Here is a 22453-nt window from a genome sequence, read left to right as displayed (position 1 = left end):
TTGCAGGCTTCAAAGAGTCAAGCAGAACCCAAGTGCTAGAATCAGTGGAAAGCAGCAGTAGACAGACTGTCCTGTTACTGTAAAGAAACACAGGTCATGTTTGTACATAGTAACAGCACCAAACCATTCCACCATCTCAACTAAGCACAATCTCCAGTACTTTATTAAGTACACTGTATAACAATGGTAACTGGACAAAGTACATTAGAAGGCTTCCCCCTCTCCCTTACTGCCTCCCCTGCAGCTGCCCCCAGGACTGAGACTGCTGGTACAAAGGAAAAAAATATCAAGACTTGAAAAGACTCAGTGGAATGCTTTGATAGTCACAGGAAGTAAAACACAGGCATTGTTTTTGCTTAAAACTGCTGTTTCTGCTATTTTAAATGGCCTACTGTAATCAGAGGTCTGAGAATGTATTCTGACAAGTCAAAAATACAGGGGAAAGCTGCAGAGAAGTCATTGAAACTGTAAGGAAAAAAGAAATTATGTTATCTTTCAAATATATTTACTTTTCCCTTACTCTAGGACTTAGAAACAAGCACTGTTTTCCCAAACAGCATGGAAGAGAGCTTGATCCATCATTAGATCATTGGCTTGTACAAGCGAAAGGAACAGGCTTCACATTTTACTGCTGGGGTCCCATTAAGTTTTTCAAGGACCAAACTCCACAGAATTTTCTTTTGAGGAAACTGAAGCTGCCTGTGGTATTTATGAGACAGCTGCTAGTGTCCAGCATTCCTGTCATAACATCTTTCTTGCAGGAAGTAATATGCAACATTTTTCTGGAGGAGTATTTGGTCAAACATATCAAAGTGAGCAGGATGAGCAGAATGGACTTGAGGACTGAAAGTTGTTTGCCATGAAAATAGATCTCTGTCTACATTAAAACCTAAAGCCAAAGGAATCAGTCCAAAATTATTAGCAGGGAGAAGCTATTTTTTCCCTAACCTGTCTTTCCCCCTCTAAGGACTACACAGCATGATCATCTTCAGTCTCAAGTTTTGAGCAATGGTTTTTATAGTTATTCTATCATGCAATTAAAATGTATAACAGACCATCTTTGATCAAAAACGGCATTTTTAGAGTCCTTTACTCTGACAATGCAAGGACACAAGAAATGAGCTTGCCACCTTCATTAGGAATTGTGTGCGAACAGGTCAAACTGTTATCTTTCTATAAAAGCAGACAAATTACAGGTGAAATAAGAGGATGATTTCTCACAGAGGGCACATGATTAAAAAAAAAAAAGGATGGGCAGGGAACTCTTTCATTCTAAGGAATTAAAAATAGAGTAGGGACATGCTTCCCTTCTCCTTTCTGCTGCATGCTTAATTTTGATTTTTGGCTTATGCAATAAGACCCCAGCAGGGACCTACCTGCTGTCTTTGTTGGAGAAACTCCCTATTATTTGACCAAGCTGATGGACCAAATTGCTTATATAGTAATACACTGTAATTTTGTAGAGGCAGATTCGTCATCTACTGAGGTGCAACAACCTCCGACGCTGGCCAGGAGCTAAGATCAGACTAATATACTTTATACAGTTCACCCTTTGTTTCATTTTCTAATTTCTTATCAAGACATTTCTCACCAAGACTCCCCCTACTCCATTTGAGCTGTTAACAAGCAAATCTCATATTTTGTGCAAATTTTTTTCAAAGCTTTAGGTCACTGCTGTTTGGATAAGCACTAATGCATGTGTGTGAGTGAACAGAGAATAACTGTATTTCCTGGATGTGCAAAGGAGATGCCACAGCAGGAAAAGGTGTTAGGCCAAGCACCTTCCCCCATTACACGTGAAGACATGACTGGAGCAGCTATCAGGAGCCAGGTCTGCAGCTCCGACCTCTGCACAGACCAAGTCTGGGCTCCCTACATCTCAAAGGTAGTCAGCTATCTGGAGCCATCCTGCAGAGCCATCCAGGGAACCAGCCTTCTCAACTCCACAGCAGAAAGCAAAAACCTAGACGCAGTGTGGAGGAGACTTCAGCACTCCATAAAGCCCCACTTGCATAGTGTTCTCTGGCTGAATAGCCCTATTATACAAGCTTGCTTACACTGACACTTTAACTTTCTAGAAAGAAAAATGATGAAAACACTCTGAAAAGTGATAGTTAGGCTAAAAAAATGCTGAATGCCTTTTCTCTGCAAAACATATTCTGGCTATCCTTGCTACCAAACACTTATTACTTGGGGCCTCATTCCAAAATCAAGCATTTGCGAAGCTGCTATTCATTATAAAGATTTTATTGTCAATGGTAGCAGTCGAGAAAGGGGAAAGAGGAAATTGTTTGTTCCTCCTTGAAGGATCCAGAGCATTTTGAAAAAAAGTGCTTTTGCTTTATAACTATGTAATCAGAGGCCAGAAAACATGTTACAGAGGCCTCTCTATGCACCCTCAGAATACGGTTGTCACCTTCTGTACTGCTTCTTTATGTTTCCCAACCCAATGACAAGTGAACACAGACCATATTTTCACATTGTTATTTTCAGCTTCCATACAATAACTCATGTACACAGACAATGTTCAAGCCTTATTTATATAAATTGCCTTAGAAGACCTAAATAACAGAAAACCATTCCAATCCGAGAATAGCTGACAGGCCTTGTAAAACTACCATTGACTTGATTCTTGTTCAAAAATCCTTTGCCACAGTTATTAACAATGATGAAGAAGCCTTGATGAGATTTTACCTTCCCATTAGAATGATTTACTCCAGTAAGCAGAAAAGTAAGCACTCAACAGGACTGATGTATTAAGACAGGTGTCTGGTTCATATTTGTTAATAGGTATGAGCTTCTCAAAAAAATAGGGTCTAGATGTGACAATAGATTACTAATTTTAAACGTAAACCTCTCAATCTTCATAACTCCACCCCCCCTTAAAATAACATCAGAAAACTCTTTTCCAGATAAAATATCATCTTCATGCACGGAACAGAGGAACTGGGCTATCCACCTGTAGCCGAGACACATCAATTGTAAAGGCAGGTCAACTAAAGCCAGTCACTGGATTTGCAGCACAGCAAACCGTTGCTACCTATTTCAGAAAAATCAGAACATATGCTTATAAACAGCTCAGACAGGGAAGGAAATAGTCAGGGAAAGACAACACTGTGCCCAAAAAACCTCACTGGCCACTAGATCTCTAGAAACAGGAGCTCAGATGATGACAGGATTTCAAAAGGAAGCACAAACCACAACCTCCCTGTCCCCTCTCCTGCACCTCACCGATCTGGCAAATCCCTCCAGCACAACAGCAAAGCAGCCTGTTCTACTGAGAGCTGTGCCAAACTAGGCAATGACAAATAAAACAGACATAAGGTACTGCTGTGATTCTGCTTGCTACCACCAACCCCATCTTTAAAATTCCTGAAGCATCCAGCCTCAGCATTTCCTAACACTAACATTTTTCCTTAAGTATGAATGTTAAAAACAGAACACCATTGATACATTTGGTGGCAAAGGCTGTGAGTGAGTGGTGTCAGGTTCCATTGATTTGCTAGAACTCCAGCCCTGAAAGCAGAATAACTGGCATCATGCCCTATGACAGTAAACTCCCATGGGGAAATATAAAAGTAGAGAACAGAGAATTCACATACAAGAGATGCAGCCAACAACTTTAAAGAGAATTGAGGAGGCTGGAAACTAATGACGTTTCTTTTATTTCACTTACCGTATCAAGAAAAGAATCTTATCAAGGCAGTTCTAAGTATAGTACAAGGCACAAATGTACCTCCCACCCTAGCTAGGGCATGCAGATTATGTTGGAGGTATTCCAAAAATAGACACAACAGTCATAAGCACAAGAGATTTCTTCTTTCATTAATGAAAAGAAACTATTGTGCAGCTCCTACTGTACTCAGGCTGCAGAAGCCCGATTCCTAGCACTGTCAGTCAGGTCATTATGAAATATCAATGAAATCACATAGGCTTCGGCCCTGGATAACAAAGGCAATAGTCAGGGAATGCTTTAGAAAGAAATGATCTTTGAAGAAGGGCCATGAGATCCTAGATTACAGAATAGATTCTTCCACACCACCCCCTCACCAGATCCAGGCTCTGACTTGGCATTAACTCTTTGTTTAACTACTTCAAGCACTGCCGTACTAAAGCACATATTTGAAAATAGCCAAAATACCTGTACTATTGCAGTGACTTGAGAAGTTCCATCACGGCTGCTTTTAACTCCTTCCAGAAGAGGGATGGCAAAAATGTGATGAGGCAGTCTTGCAGCCTGCTGCCTCTGTGGCCATCAAGACATCTAGACTGACATCTGGAACTGTCTAGAGAGGTGATTTCACAGGTGACATGGGCTACCTGGGCGCTCCCATTATGCTGAAGTGGAGGACTGGAAAGCTAAAACGTGGTTGTTCAAGAAAGCCCCTCAGACCATCTCCTGTGGATATGCCTGATAGAATAGGTCTTACAGATAATTCTTTTGCTGCTTATTTACAGGAACAAATGCAATAGAGCTCAAAAGAGTGGGAATAACCATTGTCTGAAAAGAGAAACATGCAAGCAGTAGCACACAATACAGATGTGGCTAGCTGATGGTGTTACCACTGCTTGCTTATGCACTAAGTCCAACTATACAGTGAAAGGCACCTGGACGACTTGACAACACCCATTAAGCACGCTCATGACATCATCTACTAGCAGCAAAACTGTTGTGCCGCAACGGAGGGGACAGCCGTACGCCAGGATAAATGTAGCTTGGGTACATCTCAAGTAGTCAGCCCTAGTTCTAGCCGTCACATAGTCAAACCAGAATGGTGAACAAAAGTCTCTCCAGTGGCAGGATGAATCCTCAGGTAGCTAGCTTTCAAAAACATATGCTATGCTAGTACTTGGATCCTCATGTTGTAGCCAGATATAAACAACAGCAGCATTTACCAAGTGTACAAATCAGAACAAAGCCAATTTCTGCCACAATAGAGTGCCTCTTACTACTTCACATTAAGAACAGTTCTTCCCTTCTTATGAAGGCCTTAGTACACTTTACTTAAGCTTCTGCATTTGCATATTGTTCTATTTGTTGCAACGAATAACTGTAAAATTTGAAACTGTATGCATCTGATCTCTAGTAGTGTCATTTCTCTTGAAGACTAAGCGTAAGAGATTTTATTCTAGAAGAGAATTAGAGAAACTAGAAAAAACTGAACCATTCCCCTCTCAAAAAGCAGAACTACAAACTCTTTGACCTTCTCTAACCTACTCTATCAAGCCACCAAGGAGCCTCAGGGACATGAGCCACAGTATGGAGATGTGCTCAACAAAAAGAAATATAACAATCTTTAAACAAATAAAATACCACAAAATGCATCAAGGCACCCAAGGCTGAGAACACTCTCTGGAGACATTATATGTCAGAGTCAATTTAGCAGTCAAGAATTCACCTCTTGTTTTTTAAGTTACCAATCTAGCAGTCTCCTGGGAGATGAGCAAAAGTAAAACTGAAATAGGGATGAAGCTTATTAATTTAATTTTTCAAAATAGTAAGAAACAGATTTCAAAGAAGCCACAAAAAGCCCATGACAGATATCCTTGGAACTCTCAGATATCCTAAGACTGATTTCTTTGCTTGGCCACTTCGAAATGCCTACTCACACATCTGTTTTGGCACAAGTAAACAGTTTGAGTCAAGATGGGATAGTTGACAGTTTTTTGCCCCACACAATTCCAGCACTCTCCCTCCTCTTCCTCTCTGTTTAATAAAAAAACTCCCATCACATTAAAGAGATTAAGGAAAAAAAAAATAGTCCAAGCTAACCAATTCTGCTTTGGTAGCAGAAGGGAGCAAAGAAGCAGCACTCCTACAGTAAAAACAGAGGCTTTGAGAGGGCAGAAATACCCAAGAGATTATGGCTTCTACTTCTGAAGTGCTGCCGGCTCATGCATTGTGTTACAAAGCAAAGTCAAACACATTAGTTTAAAGGCCAGTGGCCTGCAATGGAGCAGAACAAAGAAAAAGCCCACATTAGCCAAGCAACAGAGGCTGCTGAAGGCAGCAACCACTTTTTTTATTAGTTGCTGTCTGCCTGTACAGAGCAGAGCCTCTCCTCCATCTCTGTGTGAAGTCTAAAGGTTAGCTTAAATAAGGTAGCTTGAGGTAAGCCATCTGACTGCATGTGTCATGAGATAGGCTGCTTACACAGACAGTTACTGGGTCTCGGCTGAGAGGCAAGAAAAAGCAGCTTCCTAAGCTATTCTGAATTGTAAGCCTTTCGATTACGATCTTTTTTATCTACATAGAGTAAATTAAAAGTTTCATTGTGGGCACAAACACTGCTGTGTTTCATCAAGGTTTCCTGCCTATCAGCACTTACCCATAGAGGTATCATAGTGGGGGTGCCCAGGTTCAAGTTCACAGCTGCAGTAACACAACTGTAAGTGTGGCACTGTCACTCTAATCTGGAGGTTTCCCGAAGAGCAAATTCTCAGTAGATTCAGCTGCTGCTTGGCTTCTGTCACCAGATTCTGAATATCTTACCCCCAGATATAATGCAGATAACCCAAACAGCTGGCATAAGAGGGAACCAAAGTATACCAGAACTAAACTGCGGCACTGGCACAATGCCTGCCAATTATGTTACAAATACAATAATTAAGATACCTCCAGCTAATACAAAGCCAACTTTAATACAGTCAAAGTCTACTTTCCGAGCTTTATACCTATCTTGCAACACCAGAGACCCCTCAGTTAGCTTCAGGTGAAGTGCTGCAGTGCTCAGACCAACACAGAGCAAAAAATATTACTGCTCTTCTGAAAACTCAGAGTAAGGGGAGGCAGGATGGTATCCTTTAAAAGAATATATCAAAAATAGAGAAACCAAGAAACCAACTAAGGCATAACTGTGCCATGAAGTTTTGGAGAACACAAAATTCCTCCTGCCTCACAGAGGGCTGGCTTTAAGTCCAGAAGAGTGTTTAATACCAACATATTAGAGAAATTTTGCATAATCCACAATTCGATAGACTTCGTTGTAGACCATCCTTTCTATTTCCCCCCTTCCACTCCTCCATAAGAAGTTGCATGCTGTTAAGATAAAAGAGCTTTTACAACTCTATACTGAAGCAAGCAACCATGACTATTTTCTAATCATGGATAAAAGGTCAAATTAGAAGAAGGGGAAGTTGATCTAAGAGAAAAAAAAAATCCACCTGGAAAATTAATCTAAGAAAAAATCATCCACCCAAGACTTCTTCAGGTGAAAGAAAAAAAAAAAAAAATCACAGCAAGCAGTAAGTTACTAGAGGATAAGACAAATCTAGTCAGTAAAATGAGAGGCTTGCATCTTAAAACTTATACAATACGAATTCTCACTAACATGTGAAAAATTCTTAAAATCCAATCTGGGGAAAAAAAGAACACACTTTGAATCAAGGAATTCAAAAGAGAACCCGATTTATACTTAAGGGAGCAATATTTTACCTGCATGCACAAGTTTACTAGACTGACCAATACAACAAGGAAGTGTGCTGATCAGCATCTGCCACTGCAAAATGACAACGCAAGACAAGAACACACTTTTGAGAAAGCTGTCACACACACAGAATGGACCTTTATGAAAAGCCCCATTGTTCAGGGACTTGGGAACCTGCTGGCATGGGAGGGAGGAATTATGTTGATGAGTTAGCTGCAGGGTTACTTGTCTGGTAGATTGAGCCACAAAGGTCAAGCTTAAAATGATTTGCAGTATTCACTGAATTCCATTCTTTAAGGCCCTGCCACAAACCAGCTGATTCTATATAGCATAGCCTGCCTGATTCCTTCAAGGCAATAATCTAGCTGAACGACTGTGTCATTTTTGGTTACATCATGCATTATCACACTTGCAAGCATGAGCAGCACAGAACATAAACAGGATACAGGCTTCCCGAGAGAGTCTTACAAAACAACCCATGTTGTTGGCGTGTTGAAAACCACCTCTTAACAGAAGATCAGAATATGAGGGACAGCTAGAGAAGTAATCCAAATTTGATACACATTGGATTACATTACCTGCAAAGAATAGAATATAATGAAAAGCAAGTCCACCGTCATTGCCCAGTGAAGGTAAAGGATCACGCATCTAGCATAAGAAAACAATACAAATGTACAATATGGAATGGAGAGAAAAGCTGTTCATTTGGAAAAAAACAAACATGCTAGGATGGATGAGAGGGAAGATTTAGTCAGAGGCACAAAGGATTACTGATTTAGAAAAACAGTAGCATGAAATTGGTCAATCATATTTTTCCATTTGCAAAGTACATTTAATTTTCTCAGACCTGTTCAGTTAGTTTTATAAAACGCAAGGGAAGGAAAGCTGTAGCAAAAAAAAAAAAACACCACCCAACCATAACTGAACTGTTGGCAGTTTTCACGGGTTTTAAAAAACAAAGTAATAATTCTGAATATGTCAAAGGCTACACCTAGAAGCTCTGACCTTCCTCTCCACTCCCCCTTAGCTAATTACCTCTGACAACTCAGTAAATTGGCTTAAAAGCTGGATATAATGTTGCATGCCTGCCACTTAAAAAACATGATGCAGCTGAATTCAAGTCCTTCCTTAAAGCTTTTCTTAACTTTTAGAGGTACCACTAACAGTACACAAGGAAGTAACAGACTTTTCACAAGCTCTGCCTATAGGTAAGCATGTATGTGTCATAAGACAAGAGTATCTTAGACACATCGCTACAACAGGAGAAATACATACATTTCATCTAATTAACAAAAACTGAAGACCTTACTTCGCTTCTGCCATCAAAGAGTTAGCATGTTTGACATTGCAATCTTTTTATTCACTAGCATCCTTAAATTCATAAAACATCAAAATCTAGAAGAAAATCTAGCAGCCTAAAACTTGGATTGTAGAGCTTTTATTGATTCTGTCAATCTTTCACAATTTCTACAGCAAAGGGGATTATGATACTTCTTAAAAGACCTTTGAAGTGGCCAGTTTTAAAAGAAGAAAAAAAATGGGTTATTTCTAAAGAGAATTACTCTACAACATTGGTATTTGCTAGACTTGTTTGATTGAACACACTCTCTCTCTGAAGGTGGAAAAAAAATCTTGAACTTTAAAGAAAAACTAACAACTAAATCTATGCTTAGGTCTGTCCAAAGGAGAGCAGTTAAAGGACTCTGCAAAGCTACGAGACAGCCTTTAGATCCAATAAAACAATTAAAATCAGTATCTTGTTTTAACCAGCTTACTCTACTCAAAAAACCCATGAGTATTTTGAGAGAAAGAAGACGACATTAACAATACTTAGTGCTGAGTGTGATAAAGACGCAGTGATAAGCAATTGCTTGCACTGCTCCCAGAGCAACTGAAGATGTTTTTATTCTGTACTGGGAGGAAATCGAAAGAATTTCAGAAACATCTGGAGCCTGTATTTTTCTGTACAGCACTTACTTGCAAAACCTCAGGCTAGCTAATGAAAAATTATGCAGTAGCACAGACTAGCAGAGGACAAAGTACCTATCTAATTAGGCTGTAAGCCCCTGCTTAAAAAAAAAAAAAAAATTATTAGCCCACTCCAGTGCCTTGTCTAAAAGGGCATCTTCACCACATTACAACAAATTTTACCTTCATATAAAAAAAAAAATTCAACATTTAAGGGGAAAGCTTGCAGATACTGTTTGGGAGAATAAATCTACAAACTGCAGTGTGCTGGGCAAAGGGATTGTGCTCCCTGTTTCCAAAAGGGCTGGCAAAAGAGTCCAGTTTATGACTGAATTCTATAAAAGGTATTAAACTGGTTCATCATGGGGTGGGAGAGGGATCATAATAGATTATACATGGCTTAATTATACTCTTCAGCAAATTATGACAGTCTCAAAGAGTAAGATATGGGGCAAGGAAACCAAAAGAATCAAGTACTCTAACATTAAGCTCCTACAAAGTATTCTCCTTTAAGTATACAAACACTCCAGAGCAGGTTTTGGAAGTTCTTCTTCCACAATAACAGAACTTTTTTTTTTTTCCACTACTATGAAGAGAAGCTTTAAAAAAACTGTTCTGAAGTTTTCTTCTTGTCCTATTGCCACAGATTCGTTCCATATGCTAGCACAGGTCTACAACTGCACTACCGATATAGCACTGCAATTAACAGCAGTTAGTGCTTTTGGATGAGGGGGGGAATTTCTTTATATCCAAGATTAAACCATTTAATAATGCATGAGTTGTACTAGATGTTGGTAGCAATGGGAATCAAGAGAACGTTAACTGTTAGAAAGAGCAGCACCACATCCTCTGAATTTTGGAAGTCGTCCCACTTGAAAGACAATTAAAACTGGCACTGGCCTTAAGATCTGTTCTGGGGAAGCGACAATTATATCCACAAAGGACCTGTAGAGATGAGACACACCAGCCTGGTGCAGAACACCTCATGTCCTGAGCCTTCTGCACAGCCACAGGGACAGAAGGAAGCTGAATGCAGGGAACATCACAGCTCCTGCTTTCCCAGTTGCCAGACAGAGCAAGAACATGTGGACTCCAAAAGCTCCTGACAGTGCAGATTGATCAGGCTCCATGTTCTCTGCTAAAATGGCTACCTGCACCAATCCTTGTCTTTCATTCTGCTGTCTCAGTCTCTTCATTCCACCATCACTGAACACTCTTCCCTCTTCCTGTCGTCTTGTTTCATTTTTCCCCTCTGCTTCATCCTTCCACATCTGCTTATCCTTTCATTTCTCCTGTCAGTAAAGTGAGGCTGCAGTAACAGACTATAATTAAAATTACTTCCATCAGGGTCCCTTTCAACCTACATCCATGGCATCAGCGTCCAGCTTCAGCACTCCACATCCAGCGAGAAGGCACAGCACCAAAAATTGACCCTGATGAAGGTGCCTCAGCTGCAAAACATGTCATCAAAGCCAACCATATGTACGAGAGGTATGTTTGGCTTACCAAGCTTATGCTCTTATTTTCCTGCTCTCACATTTCCTTATTGGAGCAAAAGTTCTTTGAGGCAGAGAATTCTGGCTACTTGTTTTGCAACATGCCTAGCGTAGTCAGACCCCATTACAACGGTCAAACAAACACCATGAATGAGAACAACTCATATGGCAAGTGACAAACTTTGAAAATTTGCTTCTAGTTCCAGTTAGCTGGGATATTTTTCCCTTAAAAGGAAAAGGCAAGCGATAGACCCCACGGTGCAGGAATCTGAGATATGAACAGTTCAGCCTGTCTGCAGGAGAAAGTACAGATCACGGATTTTTCCTCAAACAAAAAAGTTACAAGTTTCACTTTCAGGACTTTAAAAAAATCTTGTCTCTACTCAAGAGAAGCTTGAGTGAAGGGAACAAGGACTCCACAATTTCTTCATTTCTTCCAATAATAGTAATTTCTCACAGTTTGAATGCAACAATTCACCCTTACCTCAACTTTGCTTCCTGGATCATGAGCTGCAGCAGCAAAGTAGACCACCTCCTGCACTTCATCCCTAGGCCGTGCAGAGTTCTTTCCAAACACCACCAGCCCTTCTTTAGAACATGGGGGAAAGGCTACAAAACAGTAACTTGGGGGAGCTGCAGCCATCCTGGAAAGGAAAGGAAGAGTGAACAAACAAAACTAGTGTTTGCTGAATTATAACTGCATGCATTAGAGAATCATTCAGTCTACCACTACTTGCTGTAGCTAAGAGACAATGCATTCCCTCTATCTGTCAGTTGATTGTCCAATGATAACAGAAGAGCAGGTCAGATCAGAGGAAGCTTATCTGGATTTAATAAAAAGATTTATAGTCATTTTCAGACATTTTTCAACCAAGCCTTGTGAAGGCATAAAGAAGAGGAAAACCAGCAAGATAACTGTACCTTAAGGAGTCTACTTAGTCCCCACAGAAAAAAGATATTCTGCACCGGAGCTGTTCGGAAACATATGACCTAGATGTATTCTGCTGACTCAGGCAAGTGCAGAGACACAGAATAATTTTTAAATAATTTACAATCTCTGTTTAGTATTTTAAAAAAGGAGAGAGAAAACATGTTTGAGGGATTCCTGAGGGAAGACAATGGTGTAACTGGAAACAGAACAAAGATATAGCACAATTATATCAAAAACTGTCTTGTCAATTTATCTACTCAGATCAGCAAGAGACTGAAGCACTAATTGCACTTTATTTTCTCTGTGGTTTGAGTGCATTGCTGCTCTTGCCTAAAGTTAATTGATTGCAGTTTATTTGTTTATGCAGGCTAATGTGAATATTCTTTAAAATGCTTGTAGGATAGCACAAATATGTTAAGATTTTAAGTATTTGCAATGACAATATATTAATAAAATATGTAAACTGTTTCAGGACTATGACACTACTGTAGCTGGTCTTGTGTGCACTGCCGTATCTGACATTTTTTCCACCATTCAGGGAAACTTCTGGCACATACGCCTACAAAAGAAAAAGGTGGGGTGTTTATTGCTTGTTAAAATATTACTCAAGACAGATGTCTGAGATTTCTTCATAGATCTTACCATTGCATTAGAAATTCCAGACCCAAAATGAACAAATATGTTCCTCACCTCCCTCCACAATATCCTCAACAAGTAAAAAATATCTGCACACATTTGGACTCCTTAGAAACAACCAATATAATCAAAAGTTTCCCCTAAAAAACTGGTAATTTATTTGAAAGACAACGCTAGGAGTGGGGGTGTGTGCAAAGCTGGTTTTGATCATTAACTTGGACATCTCTCAAACCATTCAAATTTGACTTTTTTTTTTAAGCAGTACCATTTGAGCACACACTTCTGGCAGAATAGCAGGCTTCCAATATTAAACTAGAAAAAGAATGCCTTTTGGATAAAGGCTATAATCCATAAAGTGGTAATTGTTTGTGACGAATACTCTTAAGAGTTTGCCTACAGACTATGAACAGGTCACACAGATGCTCAGCCTTGCAAAAAAAAACTTCAAGAGAAGATGTGTGTTAAAGGTGTCCTCTATCAACACAATGCGGGGTGATGAATTGTCTACAGAACTCACACAACCTTTTAATTTACATAAGATTATATACAAGAATAATCAGCCAGTTGAGTTGAAAATGCACTAAGGAACAAATCAACCCCTTTTTACAAGCAGAGTTTTGAGCAGTGGGAAAGGACAAGCTAATAAAAATTGGAATGACTTCAGCTGATAAAACACATCAGGCAGAGGACACCTACCTGCAGACTTCCATACTGTGCCACTAAGCCTCAGTACAGGTTCTAGGTGAGCATCTTGCTGACAGACATGAAGACAAAGCCCCACTTTAATTGCCACTCTTATCAGTTGTGAGTCATCAGACCATTTGTGATTAAACAGAAATGCAACATGTAAAGCATTGCCCAACCTTCATCACTAATGAAACCATTCAGTATTTTGCTATGAATTACTCCAAATATGTGGATTTACATTTATTTTGCTGTGTTGGTGATGTCAACATAATGGCTTTTCAGCACCCTGAGAGTTCACATCTACCTTCAGATAAGTCATCATTTAGTGCTCTAAATCTGTCTTTTGATGCCTTGCCAGACCAGTCAAAATCCTGAATAACTTCCAGGCTTACTGTGGATCTCATTAGAATAAAGAAAATACTTCTTTTGAATAAACACAAACTAAGGAGATTTATTTGAAATACTTAAGACAGCTGAAAGGCAGTAGACATCCAACAGCCTAGAAAGAAAGGCTAAAGTGATACACAGTACTAATTTTTATTACAAGTTCTTCAACTTACATACCAAACATATTGCGAGGTAGGCTTAAAAAGTTGGGAAGGAACACTTCAGCACTGTTACTGAACAAATTGGAAGGTATGCAAAGCAGACTTCTACATACCTACAGACTGAGTAGGCAGGGAAAAGAATTAAAAACCTGTAGGTATGTAATGTTCTACAGACTCCTGTAGTCCTCCTTGGAACAAGACAGGCTCAATCGTATTTGCGAAGTTTTTTATTTTTTTCCCTTAAATATACCAACAGATACTGAAACAAAACCAAATTGCCATTTTAGCAATGCTTTTTAAGTATGTAAGTATGAGTAATCTACTCTACATCTAGAGTTCACTTCAACACACAGTATGTTTCATACAGGGGGGTATAACAGTGAAACACTACGAGCTGAATGTTACAAGCTCGTACTGAAAACATGATTGTCCTAAGAGTTGGCACTGGGATCTTAAATTATGTTTCCAGAGAAGGAAGCTAGCTACTACAGTTTAAATCTACTTATTTTTCCAGGTAGAAATCTTTCCTAGAACCTCATTTGATTCATTTTAAATATGACAAATGGCAGTTTCTCAGATACACCCACAACCTGTGTGTGTTCAGAACACTACTGAACTTCATCTTCCTCCATCATGTAACTAAAGCAGTCCATTAGCAGCTACCTCTCTAAGCAGGACACTTCTACTTGCCTACTTCATTTTCTCTTTTCCTTAGTTCAACTTCAGGTTGTCATTCCCACACATTTGCCACCTCTTTGTCCTCTCACAACGTACCATCCTGACTCAATACCAAAGAAGCATCTTTCATCTACAGGAGGAACAAAATATTCCTCCTTCACAGTAGTCTGATAAATCAGGCTAGTTTACAAAACTACCTACTGTTAATCCCTACTCTTTTTTCACCCAGTATTTGCTCCTCCAATGAAAGGCAATCCTGAAAACCTTAGAAAACACTGGGAATGACTGCAAATAGGTCTTAAAGAACACCTTGTTGCTCATTCACGCAGTTCTTCACACAGAGCATGCTAGCATCCAGGCCTGATTTGCTCAACAGATCATATCTCAGAGCTACATTTTGTCGTAGACAGAGGTAAGCTTACTCTGTATGTCAACAGGCCCTAGATTTGATTGCAGACCATTACACTCATGGATGGGCCACTGCAAGTTAAGAGAAACAGGAACCATATAGTCTGTTATAGGCTACATCCAAAACCATTCTGCATAAGAAATCACTACAAACAAAGAGCTGTACATTATGCTATGTCACTACATAATCACTGCTGCAGTTTCCTGTAGTTAACAGGCATCACACTTGGTTGGCCTAGAGTTAGGGTGGGCACAAAGGTTGGAAAACCAGTTCTGAGCAACAGCCACAAGGTAATATACTCCACTTGGTATCCTTTTATTTGGCAAAAACATGCTACAGCTGGGGTGCAATATTGCACACGGTCTTTTTTTTTTTTTTTTTCCAGAGTCTCCTGGTCACTATGGCACTTAGCTTAGTTTGTGTTCTGACACTATGAATAAGCTTTGTTTAACAAGTTCCTGTATTAAGATCTTCTCTCATTGTGTTAAATCTCATTTAGAGACTGCCAAGTCAAATTAATTCTACAAACAAATCACCATTACTGTCAGATGAGCTCGTAAGTACTTTGATGCACCCACTGGGCAATGTCTGGCTCCAAACATCACAATGTGAAACAACAGGTACCACAATTATCAGGGCTTTATAAACATGTCCAAACATCACCATACTCCTGAAATAGGGTGAACATGAAAGTGCTATTGCCTAGCACTGCCTCAACAAAACTAACCCATAAATCATGATAGACATAAAATACTAATCTTCAGGTTGAAAATATCAAGATTTGGAACATTTCACTCTATTTTCCATGTCACAGTATGAGGATCTTAAAAATGCTAATGTGCATTAAGAAGGGTCACAAATTCTAATGAGAACAACTTGCCCTATTAGTGTCAAAATTTGTCCACAATCTGACTTTTACAGTGGTCAACAAGGAATAAAAGTCTGTACATAAAGGTTGTGACAATCTAATGAAAACATTGTTCGGATGTAGAGGCTGACAGGAAGAGACAAATAATGCCCCTATAACAACAGACATGGAGGACAGATAGTAGTATCCTGTCCTCCCCTCATGAACACATGATTGACAGAGACGGAAGCCCCACTCCTAGGAGAATAGGGACGGGCATAAATTATTCTGTGTGTTTGGGAGCCTTCCTCCTGACCCAGGAAAACTGAAATAGCTATGTATCCACAACAAAGCACTCTGAGCTTAGCAAGTCAGAGGCCAAACTTGCTAACTTGCTCAAGACTTGTTTGGGGTTTTTTTCCAGAATAACACTGTGTACTGTTTCTCTGAAAGCTGCAATTTGATACTGAAATAATCTTTTATGAAGTTCAAGAATTTGACTGCTACAATAAAATCACTTCTCAGAAAAATAACTTTATCCTCCCATATCAAATAGATATCAACTCTTTTCAAGCCAATTAATTTTCCTTGTTTGCCAAAATACCACGAAGACATTAAGCACGAAGTAATTACTAGTTTTACAGAGTTAAAAATTATGTGAAAACTGGCTTGCCAACAGCTTTCATAGTTGCTGTATTTATTAAAATCAAAAATACCCAAAATAAAAATTCAATATTATGAACTATTAGGTTTTGAAGCTCTTCTAACAACATATTGTTCAAGCAATTCCAAAGCGTATTTCTAAAACAGTAAAACTGCTTTTCCCAACAGCAAGTTATTTTCTCTGTCTTTTCTTTCAATTGGAAAACAAAACAATAGGCTTATAATGAAAGTGCAGCACTCACTAGGAAACAGAGGGCAATAAAAAGGATCAGCATGAGAAAGCAGGGTCAAAAGAAAGGTGTCTTGAAATTTAACTCATGCTTATTGAACTGAACCAATATTTGCTCTTCATACTTTTTTAATTGCTGCTAACTTAATGCCCTGCTACTTTGTCTCAAGAAAAGCTAAAGATGCTCCTAAACTCACATATAAAAACCTTTTGGTTTTAATACAAGTTAGGTTAGCTGGTGTTTCTGAAATGCTAATTAAGATTTATTGTTAATCAAGATTTACACCAAATGAAAAAATTCTGAAGTAGCTAGTCCTACACATAGAGATACTCCTTTCCTGACAAGGCACCATTTAGGACATGTTAAGTGATGCACATGTACAAACAGTTCTGCCCTTTAATACTCTATGCAAATAGTTTTTTGTCTACACCAATATAGTCTCTTGCCCAAAAATTTAACAATACATAGTCATCATCATGTAGAGCAATACCAGACCAGTAAAAGATATTACATGAGAAGTCAGCTACTGCCATTGTGAAGCTCCTCTTCACAAGAAATCAAAACAATGCTCAAGCAGATATTAAGGAAGAAAAGTTTAGTGAGACAAAGCAGTCAGCACAACAGAACAGCATTCACCTCATGTTACTATGAGAACTTACCTGTAAAATTTGCTTTGTATTGATATGATTTGACTCACAAGCTGGCAAAACTTCAGTTTGATCAAGCCAAACCTTCACCTTGCAGCATAACTGCTGCATTCATTACTTAGCATAGCTGTGCTAGCAAGTCTTCCAGCATGGATGGTAGCACGAACAACACACTTTGCTTTCATTCAACTTAGTGAGGTTGCATAAATACATCACACAAACTCGTCTTTCAAACATTTTCTAAGTTTGTCTTCAAGAGTTTTGCTGGCATAACTGTCGAGCTTTCTGAAGCACAGACATAACCAAAGAGTCATACAGGGTGAAGTCTAAAACTCTCCTAACCGCCAGTTATTCAAGCACACCTATGATTGTCCTAGATAACCCATTGTTAATGCTGTGATAATCAACACCGTGTTTTCAAGACAGTGCGGGTGTCCACAAAAACAAGGGTGGGAGGGTCAACACTGGAGTTTCATCTCAGACCTCCACAGCAGTTTGGTCAGAACATCAGCTTCACTGATCACACAGCCTAATTTTTCCACCCTCACTTCTATAGTTTCTTCAAATTAAAGCTGGTCTGGAACAGGTGCTTTAGGTACCAGAAATGCAGAGGCTGCTAAACTCCTGGCTGACAAATTCTGAATGCATTCTGGTGATGACAGCATTTTCTTTAACATTTATATCGCAAAAAAAGATTTGAGCTGAGCTGCTTTTAAAGTCCAGAGAGCATATTAAACCTTTTACGAAGACATACAACTTGTTTCTGTGTATTAAAGGATGACTTCTCTCACTGTATTTTGGGCTTTTATAAAACAGAAACCCAGCTGTGCTAATACTTCTGAACTATTTCAGTCCTGTTTAAAGATTTCAATAAATCTGTTTTCATGGCTACCAGAAACAGTAAGTGACCTAACCTGCAAGAAACATTTACAGTGAAAAACTGAGAGGCAGCATCTGAACAAGGGTCCTCAGATTTGGACCAAGGCTCTCTCATTAGGAAGGGAAGAATATATCAAATAGGCCACACATTATTTATTCTCAACTCTTACCTATTTTTAATGAGGTGGCAGGAAAAAGGTCAGCTACAACTGTGAAAACTTCGTTCAGGGTTTAGTTGTTGGTTTTGAACCTCCATTTTAACTTTCAAATTAAGATGTTTCCTGTGCCTGAGACAAGCTTGTATTTCCATTTACAAATCAAGCCTAGTGTCTTATGCACATAGAGACATGTGATCTCTGCATCCTGCAGAAAAGCAATGTTTCCAAAAACAGAAATGAAAAGCAAAATTCATTCAGCTGCAGGCACAGAACAAAGACAGCAAACTGAAAGGCACAATAATAATATTGTTTCCATCTTAGGAAACACTGAAAGGTTATTTTTTTAATTGGCAGTTTGGACAGTTTTAATGCATGACTTATCAGGAGAGAGGAAGGTTGCATTTATTAAGCAAATAAATGAAAGCAAAGGCTGTTCCTGAATATAAAGCACAAAACTATGCCAACTCTCGGTGTCGCTATGGTTTGGACATCTCATTATTAGACCTTGGTCAAACTGTTTGACTCTTTCCTTACTACCAATGGATGATGATACCAATTTACCATCTGAAGGTGCCACACTCAAATTCGATTGTCTCTGTCCCTCTAAGCTGTGTCTGAGAAGATATCCAAGAAGAGTTATCAGCAGCTAAAACTTAGCAAGCCATGCTCAACTTTTCTCTGTCTCTCTTCTTTTTTGCACATTAACTACATGCTGAAAAATTCTTTAAGATTTGCTCAAAATAAGCAACATCTCAAACTTCTAGTCAGAGATTTGGGGTGGCCATTTTCTCTAGAAAGTGTACTTTAATTTTTGAATTACAAGAAGTATCAATTCCCTAAACAGGCATAAAATCAAGTTGTGCTTCAAAGCGCTCCTAAGCAGCACGCCCCCCTCAGTCATTTAACTGAGCAAATGCATAATAGGCCTGGAAGGAATTGAAAATATTTCTCTTGCTGCATGTGGGAAAATTTGGAATATTCCTGGCAACAACTGCCAGATTTCTTAAGACTAACAAACTAGATACTGGCCATCAAATGAGCATGGCAAAACTCTTCAGCATGTAACGTCCTAAGAAATTGTAAGATTTCAGCTGTTAAAAAAGTTTACAGTCCCTTGACCAACCAGTCTAATACACCCTTGTCCAACCTTTCAAAGTAGGCATCTTTCAAAAGAAGATAGGATCTTATTTTTTGCCTCAAGTAATCTGAATTATGTTAATGAACACATAGTTCTATTTAAAAGCAAATCAGGGTCAGTCATCCAGAAGACAACAGATTTCAGTCTCATTTCCATCACAGGCTGTGCATACAGGGAAGATTCATTATTTATACAGACTTTTCACTGAGTGGATGTCAATGCACTTAATTAAGTCTCCAAGCAGTCACAGAACTCTATTCCTTTTGTAGCTGCTATTCCAGCCTGCAGTCTAAGGTCGGATTTGTACCACTCTCCATCTCATAGAGAAGCACCTGTTTCCCTGCTTCTGCCACTGGGGCACAGACCCTTGTTAGGAGCTCCTAACATCTAAAGCATCTTTGTACAACACACAACTTCATAACGCAAAGTCCCTAACTGCTGCATAACTGCTGCAGTGAAAGCCCATGTAGCTTTCACTGGTTGTCAAGAGCCAGCACAATCCAGTTTTGCAGTTCGGTTAGGTCTTCATCACTGCACAGGAGACTGTCCACCTCCACACACAGCTGGCTAACGCACACTGACTGCTGGTCATTCCAAATTAGCAACGAGGGGTAAAATAAAAAGCATCAAAGTATCTTGTTGGAAGTCTCCCTTTAGTTTAAAATACAACCTAAAACAACAGCAAGTTGTTGCAATACTAGCAACAATTTTCAAATGTTAGGATGTAATGCAACACATCGTGGCAGAAACTAGCCATTTGGTTACCTTACATAGAGGCAGGTGTAGTAGCAATTCCGTGCAATTTCTCAGTCTGCTGAATTTACAGGAAGAGAAGGCCAACACACTACAGGGACAATGTCCAGCTTCACAACTCTTCAAGTCCATAATAATGACATTTTTAGTAGAAGCTTCTAGCATAAACCAGCACACTTTTCCACATGCAAGCTGTGTAAAACATCCATGGTTGATGACTTTTGAAGGGGAGGACAGAGAGCCAAATTCAGTACCCTTTACCAAAACCACCAAACTCAGCAAGAGTAAATAAACGGAGCTTAAGCCATGCCCTACTTTACCAGGAAAAAAAAATTACAAAGGTCTTCCAAAAAAGGAGTTACCATAAAAATCTCAAACTCTAAATATCAGAAATACTCTTCTGGGGAGGACAAAGCCTACTCACATCAATAAAGGATTTCTATCCACCACATCTGCCTCAATATAACACCTGCCTTTTTAGACTGTCTATGTAAGCTCTGGGATCTAAACTGCTTGGAAAAGTTCACAACACTATGAATGGTTTAACTTCAGTCCTGATTCACTGCAAATCGGTGGAAGTCCCGTGTTTACAGAGATCAGCTTGTTAAATATATATGATTGAGGGTTTGTTTGGAGATTTCTTTTTGTTTGGCTAGCAGGTTTGGGGTGCATGTTATGAACAAACCAGCATGCTTAGAGGTGCTTTAAATCCCTAATTCTAAACCAGCTTTTAGACCAACAGTTGAAATGGTAATAGTCTATAACCGAGTCAGTCACTCCACTTCCCACAAGTTCATGTATGTATTATCTTCTAAACTACTGAGTAAATCTAGCATACACGGGTAGTTTGCATCACAGAATTTACTGTGTGTACTGCACCACAACCACTTCTCTGGGATTATTAAAGTTTCATATCTTACAGCTATGGATGGCTTTACTCAATTCTAAGGCCGTTTTTCATAGGTATAGATTTATACACATGTGCACTCATAGGATCAGGGTCCTTAATAAAACTGTCTTTTCCCCTCTAGTTATTGGTATTAGAGAAAATGTCCTTTTTTTTTTTTTTTTTTTAAGGCAGGTTAATCATAGTGTCTAGTATTATTATAGTACCACAAATAGAGATGTCAGTTTTGTAGCCTCTTACAGGAAGGTACGTCTGCTCATCAGCCTGCTCAAGTGAACGGAACCATCGCATACCCTACCTAAGCGTAACAGTATGCTTAGAAATGCACATGAAGGCATCTAGATTTCAAGGTGACTATACGAAAAGGCACCTTCAAAAATAAAAAAACCCAAGGAGGGACAACAACCCACGCCTGGTCATTAGGCAGCAGAAAGGAAAGCAGCAGCTAGTAGAGAGGGCAGCCAGCGAAGAGAGAGACCGGCGAGCCTTGCTTCGAACTGCACGGCAAGGGGCAGCCGGGGACGGCGTTTGCCGATGCCAGCCCCAAACACCAAGTCCCCCCCCCCCTCACCACCGGGGCCCAGCCCCCGTCGGGCCCGCCGCCCCCCCGGGCCGGGGGAGGCCTGCGGGGCAGCCATGTTACGCCGTGCCCGCAGCCCCCGCCCAGGGCGGCGCGGTGCCTCTCGCCGCCGCGGCAGCAGGTGCGCGGAGGCGCCTAGGGACAACGCCGCCGGAGGACGGCGCCCGCACCGACTCCAGGACACCGGCCCTGCGCCATCCTCCCCTCCCCCTCCCCTCCCCGCCCGGCGCTAACGGGGCGAGCCCCGCCGGGCGGGTCGCTGCCCGCAGACCCCGCACCCTCCCCCCTCGCCAAGCAGTGAGACCCCGGCCCGGTCGCTCGGGGGAGGCAGGGGTCGGGGGGATGCCGCCCTGCCCCACAGCATCCCCGGCACCGTTACCGTACCTCAGCGCGCCTCACGCTTCGCTCCGCTCCCCTCAGCCTGGCGGCGGCGGCCCCTACCGGTGGGAGCAGGGGCGGCGCGCGGCCCCCTCCCCCCTGCGCGCGCAGCCGCCGCCGAACCGCTCCGCGCCGCGAGTCCCGGCCGGTGCGGCGGCAGCGGAGGCAGCGGAGGGGTCGGCGGTGCTGCGGCTCGCTCCCGCCAGGGTCAGCGCAGCTCGGCCGTCCCACCGCGCCCCTCCTCCGGCGCCGCCTGGGCGGGGGTTGCCCCCCGGTCACCGCGGGCCTTGGGGACCGCCCGTTTCTGGCGTTTCACGGCGTAGCTGGCCGGCTGCCCAGGTGGTACCAAGCCTCCCCTCAGAGCCGCTCCCGACCTTGCCCGGGGTCTCCCCGACGCCCTCCGTGAGGGAGAGCGGCCGTCCTGGCTCCTAGCTTGCCACCTTCAGGGCAAGAGGTGGTGGCCGCTGGTGCCTCGCGTGGGTGGGTGCACCCT

At 40.9% G+C, this 22453-nt stretch overlaps 1 protein-coding gene across 1 annotated transcript in view; it reads right to left on the bottom strand.

Moving 5' to 3' along the window:
• The window catches only part of SCRN1 (secernin 1), a 40662-nt gene extending 18545 nt beyond the window's left edge, over positions 1–22117 (bottom strand). Inside the window, exons 1-2 of the mRNA XM_074861839.1 lie at positions 21967–22117; positions 11376–11535 (exon numbers count right to left, since the gene is read on the bottom strand). Coding sequence (XP_074717940.1) covers positions 11376–11534 — 159 coding nt within the window. The 5' untranslated portion in view covers position 11535; positions 21967–22117. The remainder of the gene's footprint in view (positions 1–11375; positions 11536–21966) is intronic.
• Between the last annotated feature and the right edge of the window lie 336 nt (positions 22118–22453).

Source organism: Strix uralensis, chromosome 1 (genome assembly GCF_047716275.1).
Source record: "Strix uralensis isolate ZFMK-TIS-50842 chromosome 1, bStrUra1, whole genome shotgun sequence".
Lineage (NCBI taxonomy): Eukaryota > Metazoa > Chordata > Aves > Strigiformes > Strigidae > Strix > Strix uralensis.
Note: the sequence above shows the minus strand (reverse complement) of the source record. Positions and strands in the feature narration are given on the sequence as shown.